Source organism: Athene noctua, chromosome 2, assembly GCF_965140245.1.
Source record: "Athene noctua chromosome 2, bAthNoc1.hap1.1, whole genome shotgun sequence".
NCBI lineage: Eukaryota > Metazoa > Chordata > Aves > Strigiformes > Strigidae > Athene > Athene noctua.
Window position 1 is genome coordinate 41,008,460 of NC_134038.1, and position 20,417 is coordinate 41,028,876.

Consider the following 20,417-nt stretch of genomic DNA (forward strand, 5'->3'; position numbering starts at 1 on the left):
ACAAATAGATGCCTCGAATTCCACGTGAAAGAGCAGGATGGAAGACCAGGAGGAGGATCTGTAATAAATAAGCAAGAAATTATTACTTCGCCTGCCAACTTGTTCCTTGTTAAGAATGCCACTCAACTGTATTTAATGACATAAAAACGAAATGTAAAACAAATATCAAGCATTTCTCCTTTAATTTGCCATCCTCGTATGATATGTAGGGTGATGATGATAAGAGACATGAGGGTTTGTATTAAACTATCAGCCTTCAGTCACGGAAAAAAAACACTCTCTGAAACAACAGATTTCAATTTGTTCAAATAAATGTAAAATAGAAGAGTGTGTTCAGCCACAGGAAAATAAGATGATTGCCAAATCCCACTGAAGTGACCATCAGCAGGTAAGAATACTGTAGTTAAGTACTGAGTAGGAGCTTACATTTAAACGAATTAGGTGACTCCTCAGATAATGCCAGTGATTTCAAGAAAAAACACATTCAGGTCACCAACATATAATAGAAACTTTCAACATATTCACACTGAAAAACAAGTCTGGTAACTCTTAAGCCTACAAAATCAGCATGCTGAGACAGACTTGTGTTTTTATGCTAATGTTGCAAACCAGCTTTACCCAAAACTCCAGAGCAGATAATTTAATGGCACAAATCATTTTCATCACAGTCAAATCATGGCACCCGAGGGAAGAAGTATTCTTGAAGTTGCTCATGCCTCCTCAACAGTAAAAAAAGACTAAAAAAATCCATAACAAAACCACCTCAAAACTGCAAGTCTTTAGCCCAAAGCCCTGTTAACTACAGAATCACTGCAACCCCGTATTTACAGAAGTACATATAGCCTTCGCAAGGGTGAGGAAGAAATAAGCCTTTAGTTATGTTAATATTAACTAGACTGGAATATTTTCAAGGAGTTTAAGAACATGAACTTTTGTTGGACAAAGTATTTCATATTAATTATGATATCCTTTGAGAGACCTGCATATGAACTAGCTCACAGATGGATGAAGTTGTCAGAGTAAACAGATTATTCTTCTCCACAGACGTAAAATAACTTCAATACTTATAAGCAAAGGTGGCTTTAATGGTCTACTTTTCCTTTATTTGGAAAATTATAGTTATTTATGTTGCACACATTGCCCAAATACAGAACTTCTTCAGACCCTCAACAAAATACAGCAGAAGCCTGTAAGCTTTTAAGAAAAATTATCAGCTTTTTAGATGAACACTATGGATTTTCTTCTCAGCTTTCCTTTCATCATTCTCCACAACTTCTGATATGGCCTGGGTTTTTACATATATTTTACATAAATACACACACATATACTTAATCTATATATAAAAATAATACATAATTGTAATCAATCAAGGTTCAGTATTAGTGTTTTTTAAATTCCATTTAGTCTGGCACCTTCAGAAATCTTGCCAACATACACTAGTTTGCTGGTCTATGAATATTTGAAAAGGGAAACTAGAATTTCCACGGGCAGCCATGAGATTTTGCCGAATGTGCAGCACATACAGTACCTCAAAAGACCAGCCAGCAGTCACATGAAATAGCCTCTGCATCAAAACAAATAGTACCCAATAGTGTTTACAAGTTAAAAAAAATAGAGTTGTCCTACTTATTAACAGGAAAATAGTCAAAAAGCTTAACACTCAAGGAATGAAAAAGCTAACAGTTCTCTCTAGAGCTGTGGGACATTGCTTATGAATACTAATTTTGGGAAAAATCCTAACCATCTGAAATGATACAATTTCTTACTAAATAAAATTATAGGACATGCATTGAAAGATCACTGGTTATGCAAAGGCAGTAAGCAGATTAAGGAGTCAGTCTCTTACTACTCTTAGTCTTTAAAAAAAAAATACCCAGGAGAAACTCAAAATTCATTTTTAGTGCGCCAGCAGTAACTGACTCAACCTGCACTCTCTGCCAGGTTAGAATACAGCATCAAACCACTCCAGCTGATAGTAGTTTTCATTAATATCCCCCTCCATTACGGTATATCCAAGTATAAATTAAACTGAGGCAGCAACGCGAGGTTTGAAAATGCTGGAGGGGTCTGTGACAGGGGTGACCCAGCTGGTGACTCAGCAGGACATTCTCTGCCTCTTCCCCTGCAAGGGAGGGAAGGAAATTTCAAAAGAATGTGTTCATACCAAACACAGCTATGAGTTATGATTTAAAGCAAAGTCACATGCCACAGATAGTAAGGCCAGTAGAGTAAACCTGGCAGTGAACCAGTAACACACACAAAATGAATTCCTTCTCCACAAGAAGCTGGACACCGCAACCCAGCATCCTTCAACATTGTTGGTGCCCACCACTGAGCTCTACCATTAGTCGAGCATGGAGACTATATCATAGCTGTTTGTCATTTATGTATTCCTACGTTTGACTATAAATAATGTAGATCACATTTGTGGAATGTGATTAATGAACAGGACTCAGAACTCCAGCCCACATAGTAGCTGTGGGTCAATAAGAAGTTCTTTATGACAACACACCCAGGATAGCCAATTCTTGGCAGAGAAAACTCCTATACTTGCTCCACCACTAATAAAATTCTCTGAAAATAACAATATGTATGAGCAACTGCATAGTATTAGACCCCCAGAGGCCTGTCTAACCTGATATCCCCTCTCTGATAAAGTCTGTGGAAAAGTACAAGAACCAGACAGACACACAGTAGATGCACCCCAATAACAAACTTTCATCCACTTACTTATGGCACAGATCTGCTGAGCCAGATGTGGTGCCTTCATGTTTATCAAATGATGCATTTTTCTGCACAACATTTCAGAGATCAGCATCTTAATGTGCAGTTCTGAGCTCACCACCTGATAATTTGCTGAGTACCTTAAAAGAATTCAAGGAGACAAAAGTAGGTGACTAACAACCCTTGTTTCACATCCACCTTCTTCATGCACCCAATTCACTTACAATTTTAGAGGTTTTCACCATCTCTCTCCTTCTCTTCCTCTCACGTCACCCCCCTCTGCGCTTTTTCAAGCACTACTGTATTTTGAAGCCTAAGGAAGGGACCCTGAGCTGCACAGCACTTGCCACACCCACACACTAAACATACATGCAGAAACATAGCAGCAAGCTATGTTTTGCTCTCTACTACTTCCGTAACAATTCCTACTGGTTTATTTCTTTTGATTGTCATAGCACATTTTCAGATAGCCATCTGACACCAAGACCCTGTCCCTAAGGAAAAGTTTTTTGCCTGCCACTTCACTGCCCAGGCACCACAGAATCACAGCATCATTTAGGTTGGAAACAACCCTTAAGATCATCGAGTCCAACCATTAGCCTAATATTCTCAAGTCCATCACTAAACCACGTCCCTAAGTGCCACATCTATATGTTTTTTAAATACCTCCAGGAATGGTGTCACAACCACTTCCCTGGGCTCCCTGTTCCAGTGCTTGATAATCCTTTCAGTGAAGAAACTTCTCCTTATATCAATCTAAACCTCCCCTGGCCATGCCTTGACTCACATAGCTTACAGCCCAAGTGACTGACATTCCTGTTGCACTTCTCATTATTTAGTTTCATGACTGTTAGGCTCTCCACCATGTCTGCACTTTGGCACTCAGCTGTGAGTATGTTAACAGCAGCAGGAAACTCTACCATCTGACTTTTCGCTCTTTTCCAGATCACTTAGGAGCGTTTTGGAGAGCACAAGCTTGCAAGCTCAACACAGATGCCTCCACTGTGAAACAAGCAAGCTACTCCTACCCTCTACTTTGCACCTTGGCCGATTACCCTGCCACAGAACAACCTGCCTTCCCACCCTGTGGCCACTGAGCTCTTCCAAAGGCCTTTGATGAAGAATGTTTCAAAAAGAGGGCTTGAAAAACTAAGCACACTGACTGAATGTCCCAACACTATGGTGGTTCTTACGAATCTATCAAACTCCACTGAATCCAGCAACTCACTGTGAACAAGGTCCTAATAATCATGTCTAGTTTTCAGCTATTAATCTAAACCAGCTGAATTGTCAATCACCAGCTCTATTTCCGAGCCAAAATAATTTGCAGTTTTGCACACAAAAAAGAAATAACAAGCCCTAGAATCAACACGGCAATTTCTTTCAAGTTAAAAGCAAAAGAACTTCACTTTCCTTCCAACATATCTAAAAACAAAACAGTAATTTGGTTAACCACAACTATTACAGTCTTTCCATGATAAGGCTAGCTTCAAATCACGAAAAATAATTACTAAGATGGCTTCTGTTGATTTAAAAGTACATAGTGATTTCCATTTCACTGACTATATCCATTTTGTTGATTCATTTTATACAAATAAAAACAAACCAGTCATTTAAATAACTGTTCTTCAGTGCACAGTTTTCTGCCAACTGACATGAAGGGAAAACCATGACACAGACAGGAGAGCTGCAAATTCCATATTCAGTCTTGAAAGCAGGGGTTTCACACATCTGCATTTTTCCCCAGGGGGTGGGGAAGAGCTGAGTTTTCATTGACTTGCACAATATTTATTTCATCCAAACAGTTTTCAAGGGGGAAATGACTGCCTGTCAAGAGTTTCATTACTACAGTCAGGTCTCAAACTAATTACTTAATGGGAAGGTTTGTTAACAATAACTTTTACCAAATAAAAACTTAACAGAAGCAGGGTAATAGAGAAACTACTTGGCTAGCTACAGCTGTTTGAATTACTGATTCTAATCAAGTAACTTGAGTTATCATGTGGTTTTCCTCTAATTGTTCAGTTTCAGCACTTACCTTTGTTCAAGCTATTCATCTGCAGTTCAGAACTTTGTAGTAGGTTGCATAGCTTGTTTAAGGGTTGAACTGTCTGCGTTTCACCTCTTCCCTGATTAAAGTACCAAGAATATTTAATAAGTCTGTTCATTCTACAAGTAAACCTTCTCCTCCCAAACCACCTCTTGCTGCCAAAAAAAAGGTTACTGGATGGTCAGATGAAAACAAGAAATTAATGCTGGTGAAGAACACCACAGCTTTAGGGCACAGTCAATCTCAAGTATTCCCCTTCCCACACCCCCTCCATCACTAGTTGTGCAAGATCCCAATGCCACTGGTTTTTGTTCCTTTACTGTCTTAGAAGTCTTAGTTTACCCACTTCTACAATTTTCTTTCAAGTTTTTTCTGCTAGATGTGTCATCTCTCATCTTCAGGCTAAAAAACACATCCTGTGCTTCTTTTTCTGATCCCTAGTCCTTCTGTATTGATTTCTCTATGCTGTCATTACCCTCCTTTCCAAATACCTGCTCATTCTCTTGCGTTTTTTCATAGTCTTGAGTTCTCTCCTTTTTCATCCTGCTTACCCACACCATTCATAACACAAGAGATACTGTCAAGAGTTGCTCTCTCAAGGAGGAACACACAACTCCATGTGCATGTGAGAACGGTAATTCAGGTTCTCCAAACAAAACCTGTGCAATAGAGGCAGGGGAAGAGGAAGGGCCAACACAGATATTAAAATTTCATGCCAATTTTGAAGGGGGGCAGGCAGGGGAGAGAAAGATGGTCCTGAAGATATTTTTTGGCCCTTCAAGAGGAGAGCTTCCTCCTCCCTCCCAGAAAGACAGCATCCTTTCTCCTTGTGCAGCTTAGTCCCTGATCTCCCACCCAGGACTTCCCCACCCTACAGCACCTCCAGCGCTTCCCCCCTCCTCTCTTCCACGGGGAATGTGGAAGCCTCTCCCAGCTGCTGAGCTGCTCCATCTACCACTCCTTGTCAGCTGCCTCTCTGCAGCGCATACATCTGATTCCCAGACCCACCTCACGCTGTGCGGAGCAGCTAACAGAAGCAGCCGGCAGGCAGAAGTGGAGGGGACTGCTGAGCAGCTGCGTTCCGCACAGGCCTGGGACACTGGCTAGGACAGCTGTTTTTGTGATTTATTAAGCTTATTGTAGCATCGTATCATTATGACTGCATTCCAACAATTGTCTCGAAATATTTATGGGCAGTTACATGGCATTAATTATGGACTGGTTTAAAAAAAACCAAAATAATTAAGCCTCTGATATCTTGACCACCTATTCATTCGGTACCAAAATCTCCTGAATGACGACTGATAGGGCCAGAGGCAGGCAATGGCAAATGCGAAGATCCCAAAAGACACTTTTTCAGCTGAAGCTTAACATACTAGCATGTAGTCAAACCTGCTAAGCTACAGAGGATCAAGATGTTTTACCATTTTTAGCTTTTAATTGAAAAAGGATGTGGAAGCAATACATTTTCATTGAAACCTGGCAGATCAGAGACCAGTAAAATAAAACTTCTATCCTATTTGAGATTTCATTTAAGCCTCAGAAGATTTGATTTCAGACTATGACTCACATCTGCTGTCTTCTCCTTGCATAAACTGTTGCCCCATCACTTATCAGTTGCATTACTTAGTGCTGAAGAAGTTCATCCCGGAAATTTTTTCACATGCAAAAACTTCAGCTTTAACTTAAAACCACAAAACATTCCCTTAGGATTTAAAGAAAACCCTGTTTGGCCAAAACAAGCACACACTTCTTTTTCCAAGTTGCAAATACAAAAAATAATAGTTTAAATGACAATTCTCATACATGCTTTCCATTTTCCCCTCAAAGAAACCAAAGCCAAAAAAAAAAAGCAGGTATTCAAGCTTGTCCTGTTGCTGTATCATGTTTCAGTCTATCCATAATGTCATCCTGTAAAAATTACTGTAAGGACATTAGCAAGCTACCTAAACCTCATTTTACCTTCAGCTTCTGTGCACCAAGAAAGCCACATAATTAGTAACAAACAGGGGTCAAACAGGAGCAACTATTTTGAAACCACAGATCTCGTGTATCCTGAATTGCCTTTATGGGAATTTAAAACATTCTTCTACTCATTTGAAGTAGCTTACCTGAAGGACAGGCACTTTTTGTGGTGTGTTTTGTGGTGACTGGTGAAGCTGTGCCCAGGGCTGATGATGAGGATGTGGGGGTGGTGAAGATTGATGGTGTATCCCTGGATGAGGCTGCATGGGAGGACAGGTTGGCATTTGCTGTTGAAAAGACTGCTGTTGACTAGGAAGCTGCTGGCCAGATATTAGTCGCTCCTGTATTGCTTGTGGATCGGCAAGGCCAACACCTGGACAACCATTTGGTCTCATGTGCCCACCCATCTCCCGTGGTGTTGAAGACATACCCATAAACGGACGATTCTGTTGCATGTTTCGGGGGCCCATATTCCTTTGTCCAATTCCCATGGCACCAGGGGGCTGGTGTGACGGCTGAGGATGGGGTATATTTGGATAACTGCCAACTTCCATTGGTATTCCAGCACTACCAGGTCTAACCTGTGGAGGAGGTGTACCTGCTGGATTACTCATTGCTTTCATAGGTGACATGGGAGGTGGAGAGGCATAAGTTCCCTGAGGCTGTGAAGGGTGCATAGTTTGCGTGTTCATTTGGTTAAGTGAGCCACTAGGGTGGATGGGCTGCTGGTGCATTAGTCCTTGACCACTGTTTGATGGAAATCCGACAGCATTTGGGTATCTTGGTACAGACTGATTCATTGGAGTGTTATTTGTAAGGCCTAAATTCTGATTCATCCCTGTATTATTAACTAATCCCTGATTAAGGTTACTGTAAGGATATCGAGAATACTGCCCTGAGTTGTTTATAGTAGGTGAGGGTACCGTCTGGCTCCGAGAACTAAAATTAAGTGTTTGAGGCCTAACAGCACCCTGCTGGGGAGGATTAGGGGAGAATCTGGGACTGTGGGCTACTGATTCTCCATGGAGAGCAGTGGGGGGATGGTGGTGAAATTGCTGGACTGAGTGTCGCAAAGAAGGTGCCATACTGGGATTCTGCTGGGGCACATGAGACAAGTGGCCAGGTCCTGAGGTGGCAATGAAAGGGTTTCCCTGATTGAGGCCTTCCTGGCCTTGAGAAAACTGGTTCATCCTCTGCTGCTGCGGCTGGCCGTGCTGCTGCATTGAAAAATCACCACGAGCCATGTAGTTTCCCATCTGCTGCATGTGCTGAGGATGGCCCTGCCCAGGGGGCCCGGAGGGTGCCTGCGGTGGCTGTGTCGGCTGCGGCTGCTGCTGCGGTTGCTGCTGGTATGGTGCTCTTATCTGGTCTGGCACTTGAACTGCCCGCGGTCCCCACATGGAGCCACTGTCTACGAAGGGTTGCCCGTGTCTTTCGTTCTGCATGCTGGGATAGACTCCCATCTGACCACCAGCACCACTGCTGTGAGGAACCTGAGGAACTGGAGGGTTGTGATACTGTGAATGAGGAGACGCTATACCATTCCCAGGGGCATTGCTTATCATCCTGTTCGGCTGATCCATCAGGTGCATTTTCTGCTGTTCGTACTGATTATAGTGATCAAAATGGGTCAACTTGGCTTGATTTTGATTTGCAGGGGGATGATGAAGAGATGACTGTAAAGAGGGAAATCCTTGATCCATGGGCATTTGCTGCCCCATGGGATTTACTGTATTTTCAGGATATCCACATTCTCCAAGACCTTCCAACCCTTCACTGAAAATATTCCCATCTTCTCCAAACAGACTCATCATTCCTGGATCTGCCATCTTTTTCCAGCACACAGCTCCTCAGAGCTACAACTAGAATGCTAGTCTGTGCTTCACCTCAGCGAGGTGTTTTGTCCTCAAAGCCTTTAATCCTCAACTAATCTCCTTCATGTCATTCCATATTTCCTTAATTCTTTTGGACCACGCAGTGTCAGGCAAAGTCTGGTTACTGCTCCTGGAAAAAGCGGGGGAAGGGGGAGAAAGAGAGGAAGATATTGAAGTAAATAATGTCAGGCAATATAAAGAATACATACTTGACTTTTTTAGACAATGCTAGCTAGTTTCAGCCCCTGAAATACATCTTAAAAATCTATTTCGCTTTACGAAGGATTCATTAGCTTTATCAGAATCTTTATTATTACAGAGAGTTAGGAAGCAAGCAAAACACTAGCCTTAACCTTAAATTAATCCATTCACTACACTTCCTAGTGCTCCTTTCTTGGGTGGAACAGAACAAAAGAACACAACATGCAGCAGCAGCAGCTGCCACAGCAGGTAGGCAGATGTATGAATATAGCCAAGCAGCCCATCTGCCGAACTAAAGCCCTGAAAACGCTCTAGTTACCAGCAGCATGTCCTTAACCTTATTCCCTTGAGCTGTGTAATCAGATGAGCAAGCAGAAGCACCAAGTCCTATGATGGACTAAAGTCAGTTATACAGAGAACAGATTTTTCAAACGCACACAGAGATGACCCTCTAAAAACATTCCAAACTCCAAGATTTAGGAAGAAAAAATTATTTTTTTTAAAATACACAATTTATCTTAATTTAGTGAAGTTGTAAACTGAAAGACGTGACGCTTCTTCCCACTTGAGCAAAACTATATTCTCAATTTGTGTAAGAAAATTCAATTCAAAAGCCTAATTCTATGACAGGGTAGATTTCTCAATCCCTACCCTAATTTCTCTCATGATGATAACAGGGAACACTATCATTGGAGTTCATTATTCATCTTCAGGCAATCATGCTACTACCTGCAACTGCAGCACTTTAGAAGATCACACTGAAGTTTTGTTCTCTCCAGAATTATAACACTGAAAATTCACTCAGGAGAATTAGTAATGGCAAAATAATTTAAATAATAAAATGCAAACCGAACCAGGTACACACTTGGACTTGGGAAAAAAAGAAAAAAAAACACCACATAACAATAGAATAGATCGAGAAAAGTTCCTGTTTAGGTTTTTTCTGGTTAGGTTTTTCACAGGGAAGAGTGGCATGTTCTAAAATGTGTCCCCCATCCCCTGCCCACAACAGCTTGGAAGATTTTGTTTGGATTCTGCTTATTATGAATAAAACTAGTCTAATGCTATCTTTCCTTCTTGAAAACAGAATTTTAAATGGTATGTCTTATATCTCAAAATAAACTTCAAAATGATAGTCAAGGAAGCCCATACAAGTATTTTGTATCTTTGTCGTAATTTAGTAGTGACTATAGTTGCAGATACCAACTTGCCATTAATCAGTGATCAAAGAAAAGAAGATTTACAAGTTTGTAATTTCACATCTCGTATTTTGTTGCGGAGGAGGGATGCTTTCAGTCACTTTGGATGCAAAATGCCAGGCCAAACTATTTTACCCGAAGGCAATTTGTCCCAGACAAGTTTTAGGGAGAAAATATCAGCACATTTATTACACTTCTTGTGGCCATTGTCAAGAGGACCTTCTACAGCATAAAGCAGAGGGCAGGAGAAAAAGCACAAGCATTTATCACTCCTCTTAAAATAGCATTTGAATGTCACCTTTAAAACCACACTCTTAAATCTCTTTAGTGCTCAGCTGGGATATTAACACTTACATTTCTAAATCACTTGGGGGTAAATTCCTACGAGCCACCTTCACATCTCTAATATCTATTTATTTTTATTTCATTTTCTTTTTTAAGCAGAAGCCGCATGTAGTATTTACTACCTCAATCAGCTTATTAAAACATAGTGTAAGTTCCAACAACAAGATGAGAAGGAGCCTCCTTCACCAAAACAAGCTTTTGGTAATAGACTGCTCCAGAGCAGACCACTGCGGTGGCGAAGGTGTCTCCAGTGATTTAGAATTGCCCAAAGACTTCTGACAGTGCTGATGCACACTGCCATCAGAAGCTGGCAAAGCTAGACATCAGTGTGTACTAAGAGTTTCCATCTAACAGAACAGTCTCTTTGCTTGGAAATGCTAAAAAGCTTAGTGCGCAGATACTGTTACCTCCCAACCACTGACGTAATCTGGGCAATATCACGCTTGAGCTAAGTAGAGTATCTCATCCATCAGCCACATTTACAGCCTATTTACAGCCACAGTTATGAACAGGTGAGAATTTTCATTCTTTGTTATATAACATTATGCCTACTAAAAGAATCATTTTTTTAAAGAAAAGCATGCTCTACTCTACTGAAGCATTAATGAAACTTTGCAATAAAAATAACTGAAGTCTAGATAGAAGAATTCTCTTTGCTGTCTGTTACAGATAAGCTAACAGAGAATCTCCAGAAAAAAGGTTACAAGCATCAAGTACACATTTGAATTGTACTGCTTCATTTACTGTTTTTCAGCTGACAGGCTTCCAATAAAATTCAGGCCAAAGTCAGCAACCGATAATCATCAACATTGGCTCTCTATTCCTCCAAACTAAAGTTACACCTCTGATGTGATATATGGCTAACAGTACATACTGAAGAATGGAAGTCAGTAGCAGCTACAACCTGATCAAAATAAATTAACCAACGTTTTGATAAGAAAACAGTCCACACTGGAATTACCTAATAAGCTTTCAACCTTCTACACTAGCAGGATGTCTTCTAGATAGTTAAGCAAGTCATGAGAGTCACAGCCTTATTTTAAGTTGCAGTCATTTCTTTGCTTCTTTCACCACAATCAATGTATTTTCTCTACTTCAATCCTCAAGGCTGGTCCAAAAAAGCACCCCCCCCCCCCCCCCCCCCCCCCAGCTAGGACCTGAATCAAGCAATACCTCTAGCTATATACTCACTAGGCACCACTATTTACCTCCCCATGGAAGCAGACACACTAACAAGACTGACAACGATAAACTCAGCTTAAAGTCTTTTTTCCGGTTAAATTGTTTTAAAATATGAGTTTGTTCATCTTCTTCTCTACTACCCCATAAGTTAAAACCAACAGACATTTGTGAAGCAGTGACTATTTTCCAGCTACAAAGGAGAGAATATCTGAATCCTAAGAAAGGCAGATTGATGAATGTGTGTGTGTGTGTATGTATGTGTGAATATATATGTATGTGAATGTAATTCTGACCGTAAGAAGAGTCAGTGAGCTTTTTAAAATCATCTTAAACAAACTATACATATTCTGCTATAAAATACTACAGCTTTTCTGTTCCTAAACATGAAAGATTGCACCAAAAAGACTGAACTAAAGAGCCAATGAATGTATTTCCTTAAGACTGCCCAGACAACCTGTTTCTGTTCAAAGCAATAGTATGATCCCAACTACCAGGACACAGTCAATTGCTTAACAACCCTGTTGTCTCAACAGACAAAGCTTACATTACTCCAGTCTGCAACATTCCAGTCCTAAACAGATAGATCTCAAATTTAAGTAGTAGTTAACCATTGCTCAACTTAGTATCTCAGAGTTACATGGACTCAGCAGCTTTGGGCAGCTTCCCACTTTCTGGTGTGGAACAAAGCTGGCTGCTGCATACATACATGGCTGCAAACACTGAAACCTGAACTTCCTTAGTCTTCCTCCCAAAGCAGCAGATCCAGGCAGTCAAGACCACGAAGCAGCAAGGGCAGCACACAGACGCACGTGCCCTCCACAATGCCATCTTCACATTTTGCTGCTGAGAATAACTTTTGTCAGTCAACAGGTTCCTCAATTCAACTATCAATCCTTCTATACAAGAAATTTAGCAGCATTTCTTGATGGCCATGCAGCAAGTATTCTGAATAAACAGAACTTGAGAAGGCAGCTAATACTGAGTGCTTCAAGCTTTGAAGTGAGATGTGTCATGCAGAGCTGATATTTTTACAGCTACCCGTTGATATCTCAGACAAAACTCTGAAGTACTTTACAGGCACAAACAAAACTGTTTACTCATATAATGGAACTACGCACCTACAACACAATACAATAAACACTGCAATACAGTGCTATTTTGAAGAACTAGGCTAAAAAACCCTCTCATGCTAAAAACCAAAGCCATGCCAAAGGTCATTTTGAGACTGTAGCCTCAAAATGTAAGATTAAACATTAGGCTACTAAATCTGCATTTAAACATTGCGTATTTAAACTGCTTTTCAAAACTGCTAAGCTCCTACTGGCTGTTGGGGTAGTAATTTAAGCATTTGTCACATGGAAGTAGATGATACAAATGACAGCAATTAAAGTCACATTCTTATTTTCTTAACAAAGTTGAAGGAAAATAGTCACCAAAAACTTCAAACACAGGTAACACCCTGACGACATAGGAAGAGTCATGCCATGACATTCAAATCGGGAAAGATGGCTGATGAGACTTCTACCTTTCACCTCATTTACCTACAGAGCGAACAGCGCTGCTGATGCCAGGACAGTTACGCAAGTGCCCGACCGTGTCCGTGGGAAGCATGCCTAGTCTCCTGCGTGTTTAATGCTTAGTTCAGACAACTCTTCATGCACGGTACCTACCTCCTGCATATAGATTAGCCAAAATAAAAGAGCAGATCTGTAAAGTGATTGCAATGTGATTTCTGACTGTAAGTTCCTCCGAAACTTGGTTATCTGAATGCCTAAAGACACTTTTCTTCCCCCTTCATATAGAAAGAATGCTTTCCTAGTATACACTTCACACAGTACAGCTGTGTTAAAAATTAAGTCTGTATAGTTCATACCAGATCAAAGGATGTCAGGAATCTTGTTCCTCCCTGCCCCAGGAAAGGGAGAGGGGACTTGTAAGGATGAAAAGAATGACCTCATGCACTTCAGGAATACTCTGCCTTCAGTGGGAAGAGTCAGAAAATCACAGCATTTCTGAAAAGTTTAATTTCACATCTATCTATCTATCTATCTATCTTTGTAAAATTCACTTAGCTCTTTACAGAACCACATCCTTACAGAAATTTTCAGAGGTAAATTTAAAGCACTCAGTATCTCTTGTTAAATTCACAATTGGGGAGGTAGGAAAGCGGGGAAGGGGGGAGTGAAAACCTCACACACCTTTCCTCAAAAGTCACAGTTTTTGCATATGTGCAGTCAGCTAAATGCCATGAATACTATCCAGTAACATCTTTTGGGCAAGAAATCCATCAAATCCCAAGTTTCCCATACAATAGTTAAGCAGAAGCCAGACTGCATTTTATTTCCTTAATGCATGATGCACTTTGGCAAAGAACAGGCTTTTACAGAGGCAACTGAGGGCACAACAGCCTTCGAATATTTGGCAGCTTGTTGCTGTCAAGCAGCTGATGCAGGAATGACCAGCTAGAGTTCAGCCTGTGCCACACATTTGGAAACAATATCCTACGTCATTCAAGTTCACAGGAGCTCTGATACGAGACCACAACAGCATCACGTAGGAGTACTCTGATGCAAACCCACCAAGCCTCGTCGTTACATCATACACTCCTGTTGCGAATTACTTCTGCATTTGCTGTACCAGTTGGGCTGCAAACTCTTCCTAACATGGGGCACTGCTAATTTTAAGTCAGCGCTTACAGCATTAAATAAGAAGCCTCAGCATGTCTTTTCTTCCCAGTCCAAAAGAAAAAGGGTAAGGCTTATAGCCATTTATTAGAAGTATGTACTTGGAGGTTTTCAATGAGGTAACCAGAGGAATAAAAACAAAAAGGTTTTCTGGCATTTAAGCACATCACAAACATGAGGTGGGAGGAGAGGGGACAAGCCTAAGCCAGAAACACTTCAGTTTTAGTGTTATGTAGCCTGGAATTTTGAGAGGCCTTTTTTGGTCATACGACCACCCTCTCTTTCATTGTAAGTTTAAAATACAGATGCGAGGAGGAGGTTTATCTAAAAATAGTCCCAGATAAGCAAGAGAAACAATTGCAGTCACAAAAATATTTCAGGAATACTCTTTAAATTCTTGATAGGGGTGTTATCCTGCAAATAACGTTATAAAGGGGAAGAGTCGCAGGTTTAACGTAACCCTAACTGAGGCCTGAAGATTAGGAGCGCACCCAACACAGCCGACACAGTTTTCGGAGTCGGGAGGACGGGAGCGTTTGGCAGGCGCTGTGGCCAGCCCTCGCTCGGTGCCAGCTGCCGCCCTGATCCGCGGCTGTGCGACGGCCAGGCCGACACAAAGCACAGGCAGGGCCGGGGGGAGGTGGTGTCAGGGAGAAGACTTATATTGTTGCCATCAGTCACCAAGAAATCTCCCAGCAATTACATTCTCTTATAAAGCTGACACTAAACCGGCCCGGGGATTCAAGAGGTGGGGCCAGCGGCGACCCGCTGAGGCGCTGAAAAAACACCCCGCGCAACTGATTACTCTTGTTAAGGGCCGTGCTTTTTGTGCACCTACTGCAGTTGTCACTGATTAACCAACTGATCTGGCAATTTCCTACATTCTTTTGCATTTAAAAAGGATCTGAGAGGCCGAGAGTCATCCCCTTTCATATTCCAGGGGGAGTGGGAGGCTGCGCCCCGTCCGGCTGTGGTGCGGCGGGGCGCGGAGAGGCCCCGCTCCAGCAGGCCCCTCTCCCGGCTCAGCCGCCCTCCTCCCCCAGCCCAGGCCTGCCAGGCCTGCAGCTGAAAATAATTTATCTGTTCGCTCTGCCGGGCTCCCGGCATATGCGATTGGGAGGGAAACGTATCCATCACGAATAAACTTGAGCACAAAGACAGGCTGAGTGTCACAGGATACAAAAGGGCAGAGGTCGCCGCAGCGAGCGGGAGGGTTTGCGCAGGGCCGGGCTGGGCGCGCATGGCCGCCTCTTGCAACCTCCCCACAGCAGCGTCAGGCCGGAGCCTTTCCAGTTTGTCACGTCCCCCGAAGTAAACAAAGCCCGGCGCGGTTCAAGTCATAAAAAACACTGCGAACAGCAAAATAACCGGAGAGGTGACAAAGCTCAAAGTAAAACAGGGCCATTTCTCTTCCTTTTGCTGGAAGTAGCTCGCAGTGTTTACACCCAGAAAGCTGGGAATTGTAAAAATTCATGAGGTGGATACTAAAATGTTTCCCAGGGTTTCTGAACATGTGATTTTCACTGAAATGTATTTTTTTAATCATAGGCAGGTTTTAAGACTTAATCATATCCCAAAAGGCTATTTCCAGCTATAGAATTATGAGCGCTTTAAAGTAGCCAGACCCTATATTTTACTTTACCTGTTACAAGGCCAATACAATCATGTTTCATTCATAGTTTATGAAGTCTGAAAAACCACTTGATGAAATTACAGTCTACCGATACCACACATGGTATATTTGTCCACGTATATTCCATAATCATTTCAATTTATGACTTGTACTTAAGAGTCATTTTCCTGTACATGTGTTCTTCATAAATACTGCTAGATCACAGTCTGCACTTGTACAGGAACCACATATCCACACTCATTTCTGTGAAGATAAATACACCTTATACATCCAAAGTGAAAAGCCAGAGTTTTCACAGAACTAAAGAGAACATATTTCAGGATTGTGGAACAAAATGGTAGCTCTCCCTTACACTCTTTACATGTGGCAAGATGAATCTTCCTACATCTGAACTTAAGCTCTCACTCAGCTTCCAGTATTGATGATAATTTTTGTCCAATACACTTAAGCATACTGTCTTGAACTTCTCAGCAAAGAAAAAAACATTATATATCACATTGGGAAGGGAGTACAAATTACCTTTTTAAGAATAAAGTAACATCAATGTTTTATAAAGTATTTCAAATGAAATCACACATGATCTATTGGATTTTACAAATCTTAACTTTCTGTTAGCAAAAAGACCTGTAGTACCAGCCTAATTATGTATTTTATCATATGCAATAGACTATTTAAAAGAAGTGTTAAATTATTTCACTAACTTAAAGTCCACTACAAAGAAAAAGGGTTGGGGAGAGAGGGAGGGGTGTGAAGAAAGCCTGTACACTGCAGGACACAATGTAGTAGATGGAGTGAATAGATTTCAGGAACCTTAATTTACTGTCTGGACCATTAACTAGGTCTAATAATGCCCCACAGAATATGGGGTACAGCTGAGATACGGGGCAGATACCAAAAAGACCTTCCACAACTACTGTTTATTGGACATTTGTTTGAGGTTTTTGTTTAACAAAATTCAGATAAGCATTTTGAACATCCTATTGGTTTTTCTGAAGAAGGATATGCCAAAAATGGTGGTTTATTCTTGGCCTGTGGAATGGAAGCAGGCTCTTGCATGTACAAATGAAGTTTGACTTTTTTGTTTTTTAACATAATGCCTGGCTCACAATGATCATATGAGTGCTTATTCAGACCACAACATAAATGACTATACCAAACTGTTCTCTACAATGGAGAATGACAAAAGGAAGAGTTTGGAACTCTTAACAGCTCCCAGTGTGTATAACTAACATACTTAAACAAACCGCTGTGTTCAAGTTCACTTAGACATGGAAAAAGGGTGCCTACACAGCATGAGCAATGGTGCCAGAAGTTATAAATTGGAATGGGGACTGTCAGATGAGTACAACCTTCATCACACATCATGTGCAGTGTGGCTTTTCCTTCCAAGCAGGATTAAGCTAGCATGCTTTTTTCCTATAAAATCAGGAGATTCAAAAGGAAAAGAACAAAATTTTATTCTGCAAAACTTTAATGGGTCTCCAGTACCTTCTTCACAAAGAGTAAAACTAACTGGGGTGTTTTCAAGTGTGCCGCTTAATTGATACACGCTTCTAAAATTATTCCAATGTAGTTATGTTCAAACAAACAAAAAGCCTTCCAGGGAAAAGTCTGTCATCTTAAAATTTAGAACTATGCAATCTCACTCCCCTTCTCATCAAGATTTTGAAGACCTTGGAAGTAGCTTGCAAGTCAAAGATAATTACTGACCCAGTACCCAGAGCCACAGTCTTTCAAGCCACAGCAAGCAGTAGAAGCAGCTGACGTTCATCTACCACAAAAACCTTTTACCCCCAACACGGAAATTCTTCAGCTACCTTCCGTTTTCCACAAGCTTTTCAGAGACTGACAATGACATACAAGAGCAGCACTGCATTCATGGATAAGATGTTAAAGGAAATTTTTACTCATCTGAAAATAAAATTTAAAACTGGTCCCATTTCACATTAGGTAGGTCTGTCTACCTTCTCCCAAAAAGCAGGGCTAAACTTAATTTTATAATAGAAAGCACTATCTTCACCGTTCCTAATGATTCACACTCCATTTCAATTTACCTTTCAAGCTTATCAATCTTGCTGCAACATCTACAGAAGGCTTGAAGTTTCCAACTCCTTTTAAATAAACAAAAAAACCAAAATGACACATTCCTACACCCCTCCCCTCAACAAAACCAAAAATTTATTTCTTCTCACTGGAAACCTATGAGGTTAAAATTTAGTGTAGAGGGGGTTTGTGCTTCATCTTTTCGTTTGTTTTTAAGTAGGAAAAGTAAGCAAGTTAAAGGTGGGAGTAAGCTAAAAGATTAGAGTACTATTTTACAAGTGTAAGAAATAGGAAGGTTTATTTTATAGAATCATAGAATGGTTTGGGTTGGAAGGGACCTTTATTATAAATCATCTAGAGTTTGAAGAGTTTATACTGCAAACTTAGTTAAACTAGCAATTTATTTTGTGTTTGTAAATACCTGAGAAAGTAAAAGTCTGACCCATAAAATGGTTCATTAAAAAATAACAAGCAAAACTACTTAAGTAGCAAAGATCACAGAACAGAATTCAGGAACTCTTCATCAATTACTATATGAAGAATGCTACCATACAGATTTGTGTAACCGGCCAGATTTAGAGCTATTTCACTTACTCTTCAGAGTCTGGTTGTCAGAACAAGACCTACAAACAGCTGGTGTATTATCTATGCTACAGTGCAATGCAGAAACACTACTAGGAAAATCTTCATTCCATCGAGGGTCAAAAACCTGATAGTCCAAGGTAAATAAACTCAAACAGCTAAAAACATATTCCTTTGCTTACAAACTACACATAGAAATTACAAGAGGTACAAAGAACTTGGACGTTCCATTGCTAAACAACATTTCCAAATTTATTTTCTCTACAAAAAAAGACTCATTCAGAATATAATAGCCATCAGAAAACTACAAGCATGAACCCCTACACTGTGTTTTACTTAAGAAGCAAACAGTAAATAGCAGTATTATAACATCCTTAGCACATGAAGAACTATCTTGATGGCCTATCTTTCTAAGTTAGCAAGCAAAGATGTAGATAACCTGAACCCAATAATACAGTGCACGGCTGAGGAAGCGGCACTGGATGAGGCTCTGCTAGAGATCAATTGATTTAGGAGTCACAGGAATTAGTGGCAGATGAAATGCTTATGCTGTATAAGCAAATATTATTTGTACCTACAGCTGAGACGAGGGTAACTGTTTCATTAATGATGCTTGCAAAGCAATAAAATCTAGCTCTTCGTCCTCCCCCCCCAGTGACATATACTATATAAAACTAGTTATGAAAGTAAAAGTACTTAGAGGTACTTGAAAGGGATGATGAACTGCCTGCTGCTGCTAATTAAACCTTCACAATGAGCTTTCCTGACCAACTTTTTACACCACCTTTCAAATTACTGTATCCAAGAACAAAGCATCATCCAAAAATCTGAAACCAGTAAGAGTGATTCTTCCTTTCCTACCCTGCTCAGCATCTGCAATCCATATACTTCTGTGTTTTCAGACAACGGTGATCTTTGAGCCCAGTTTTGAAATAACAAGAAGAGAAGATCCCCTCAAAAAAGTACGTTACGTCCTCAACTGAGACTGCAGCTTCAAAGCAAAGCAAGCAATGGAACATCTCACCTCAGTAACAGCCAGACATCAGAATCAGGTACCCTTGGACACTGTATACCAGTGTGCCAAGCCGAGATGAGAAGTTGTTGAGGAAAAAAATTCTATTTGAGAAACTTCAGTGTCTCACCACTCTAAAATACATGAAGACTTGATAGACTGATTTTTCTACCACTTGGCCTTTGTAAAACTGTTAAGGGGGCTCTGTTGTATTTCCCCAAAACCCTGGTCTTTCCTTCTCAGTTTAATGGATCCTAACAGAAGGACTTAACACCAACTGCACCTACCGTATCTCCATAGCACCCAACACATTCTGCACAGCTCTGCTAATTACTCAGAAGCCAAAAAGAGAATAATTAAGCAAGAGAGATACTGGGACCAGCTTAATCAAGAGATGTCTGCAAGGCAGTAGCAATAGCAACAGCTGTCAACCGGATTTGTGCAGTCGGGATTGTCAGAAGTCCCAGCCTGCTTCTGAGCATCCAGGTAAGCCAGCTGCCACCTTCCCTTTCAAACACAGCCCTCACTAGTCAGCCATGCCTCTCACGGCAAGCTTGGGTTACAGCACGGGCAGCACTCTCAACATATTCAAAAGCTGTTGCTACCAAAAACTAGAAAAGTGTTTATTTAAAATTAAGATTTTTTTTTTTTTTTTTTTTATTGTGTGTGTGTCTTTTTTTCCTCTGGGGATGACTGGTTTTGGTTTTGAGTTGTGGCTACTTACAACAAAGTAACAGTCTAGGGGCAGGCTAAGTGAAGGTTTTACTGAAAAAATGACATGACAATACTGACAAGTCTCTTATCAAAAAATAAAGTATCTATACAAAACCATAAATGGCATCAGACTTATTTTTCTGATTATTCAATACCTACATTTTTAAGCACCTGCATTTATAGAAGCAGCAGTTAGGTGTTAGTAACAC

The 20,417-nt window shown here is 40.8% G+C and overlaps 1 protein-coding gene across 7 annotated transcripts in view; it reads right to left on the reverse strand.

The window, feature by feature from the left end:
- Window positions 1-20,417, reverse strand: part of CHD7 (chromodomain helicase DNA binding protein 7) — a 133,751-nt gene that overhangs the window by 82,032 nt on the left and 31,302 nt on the right. For all 7 annotated transcript variants that reach the window (XM_074898915.1, XM_074898918.1, XM_074898920.1 and 4 more), the window contains exon 2: window positions 6,886-8,743. In XM_074898915.1, the coding sequence (XP_074755016.1) occupies window positions 6,886-8,568 (1,683 nt within the window). In that variant the 5' untranslated portion in view covers window positions 8,569-8,743. The remainder of the gene's footprint in view (window positions 1-6,885; window positions 8,744-20,417) is intronic.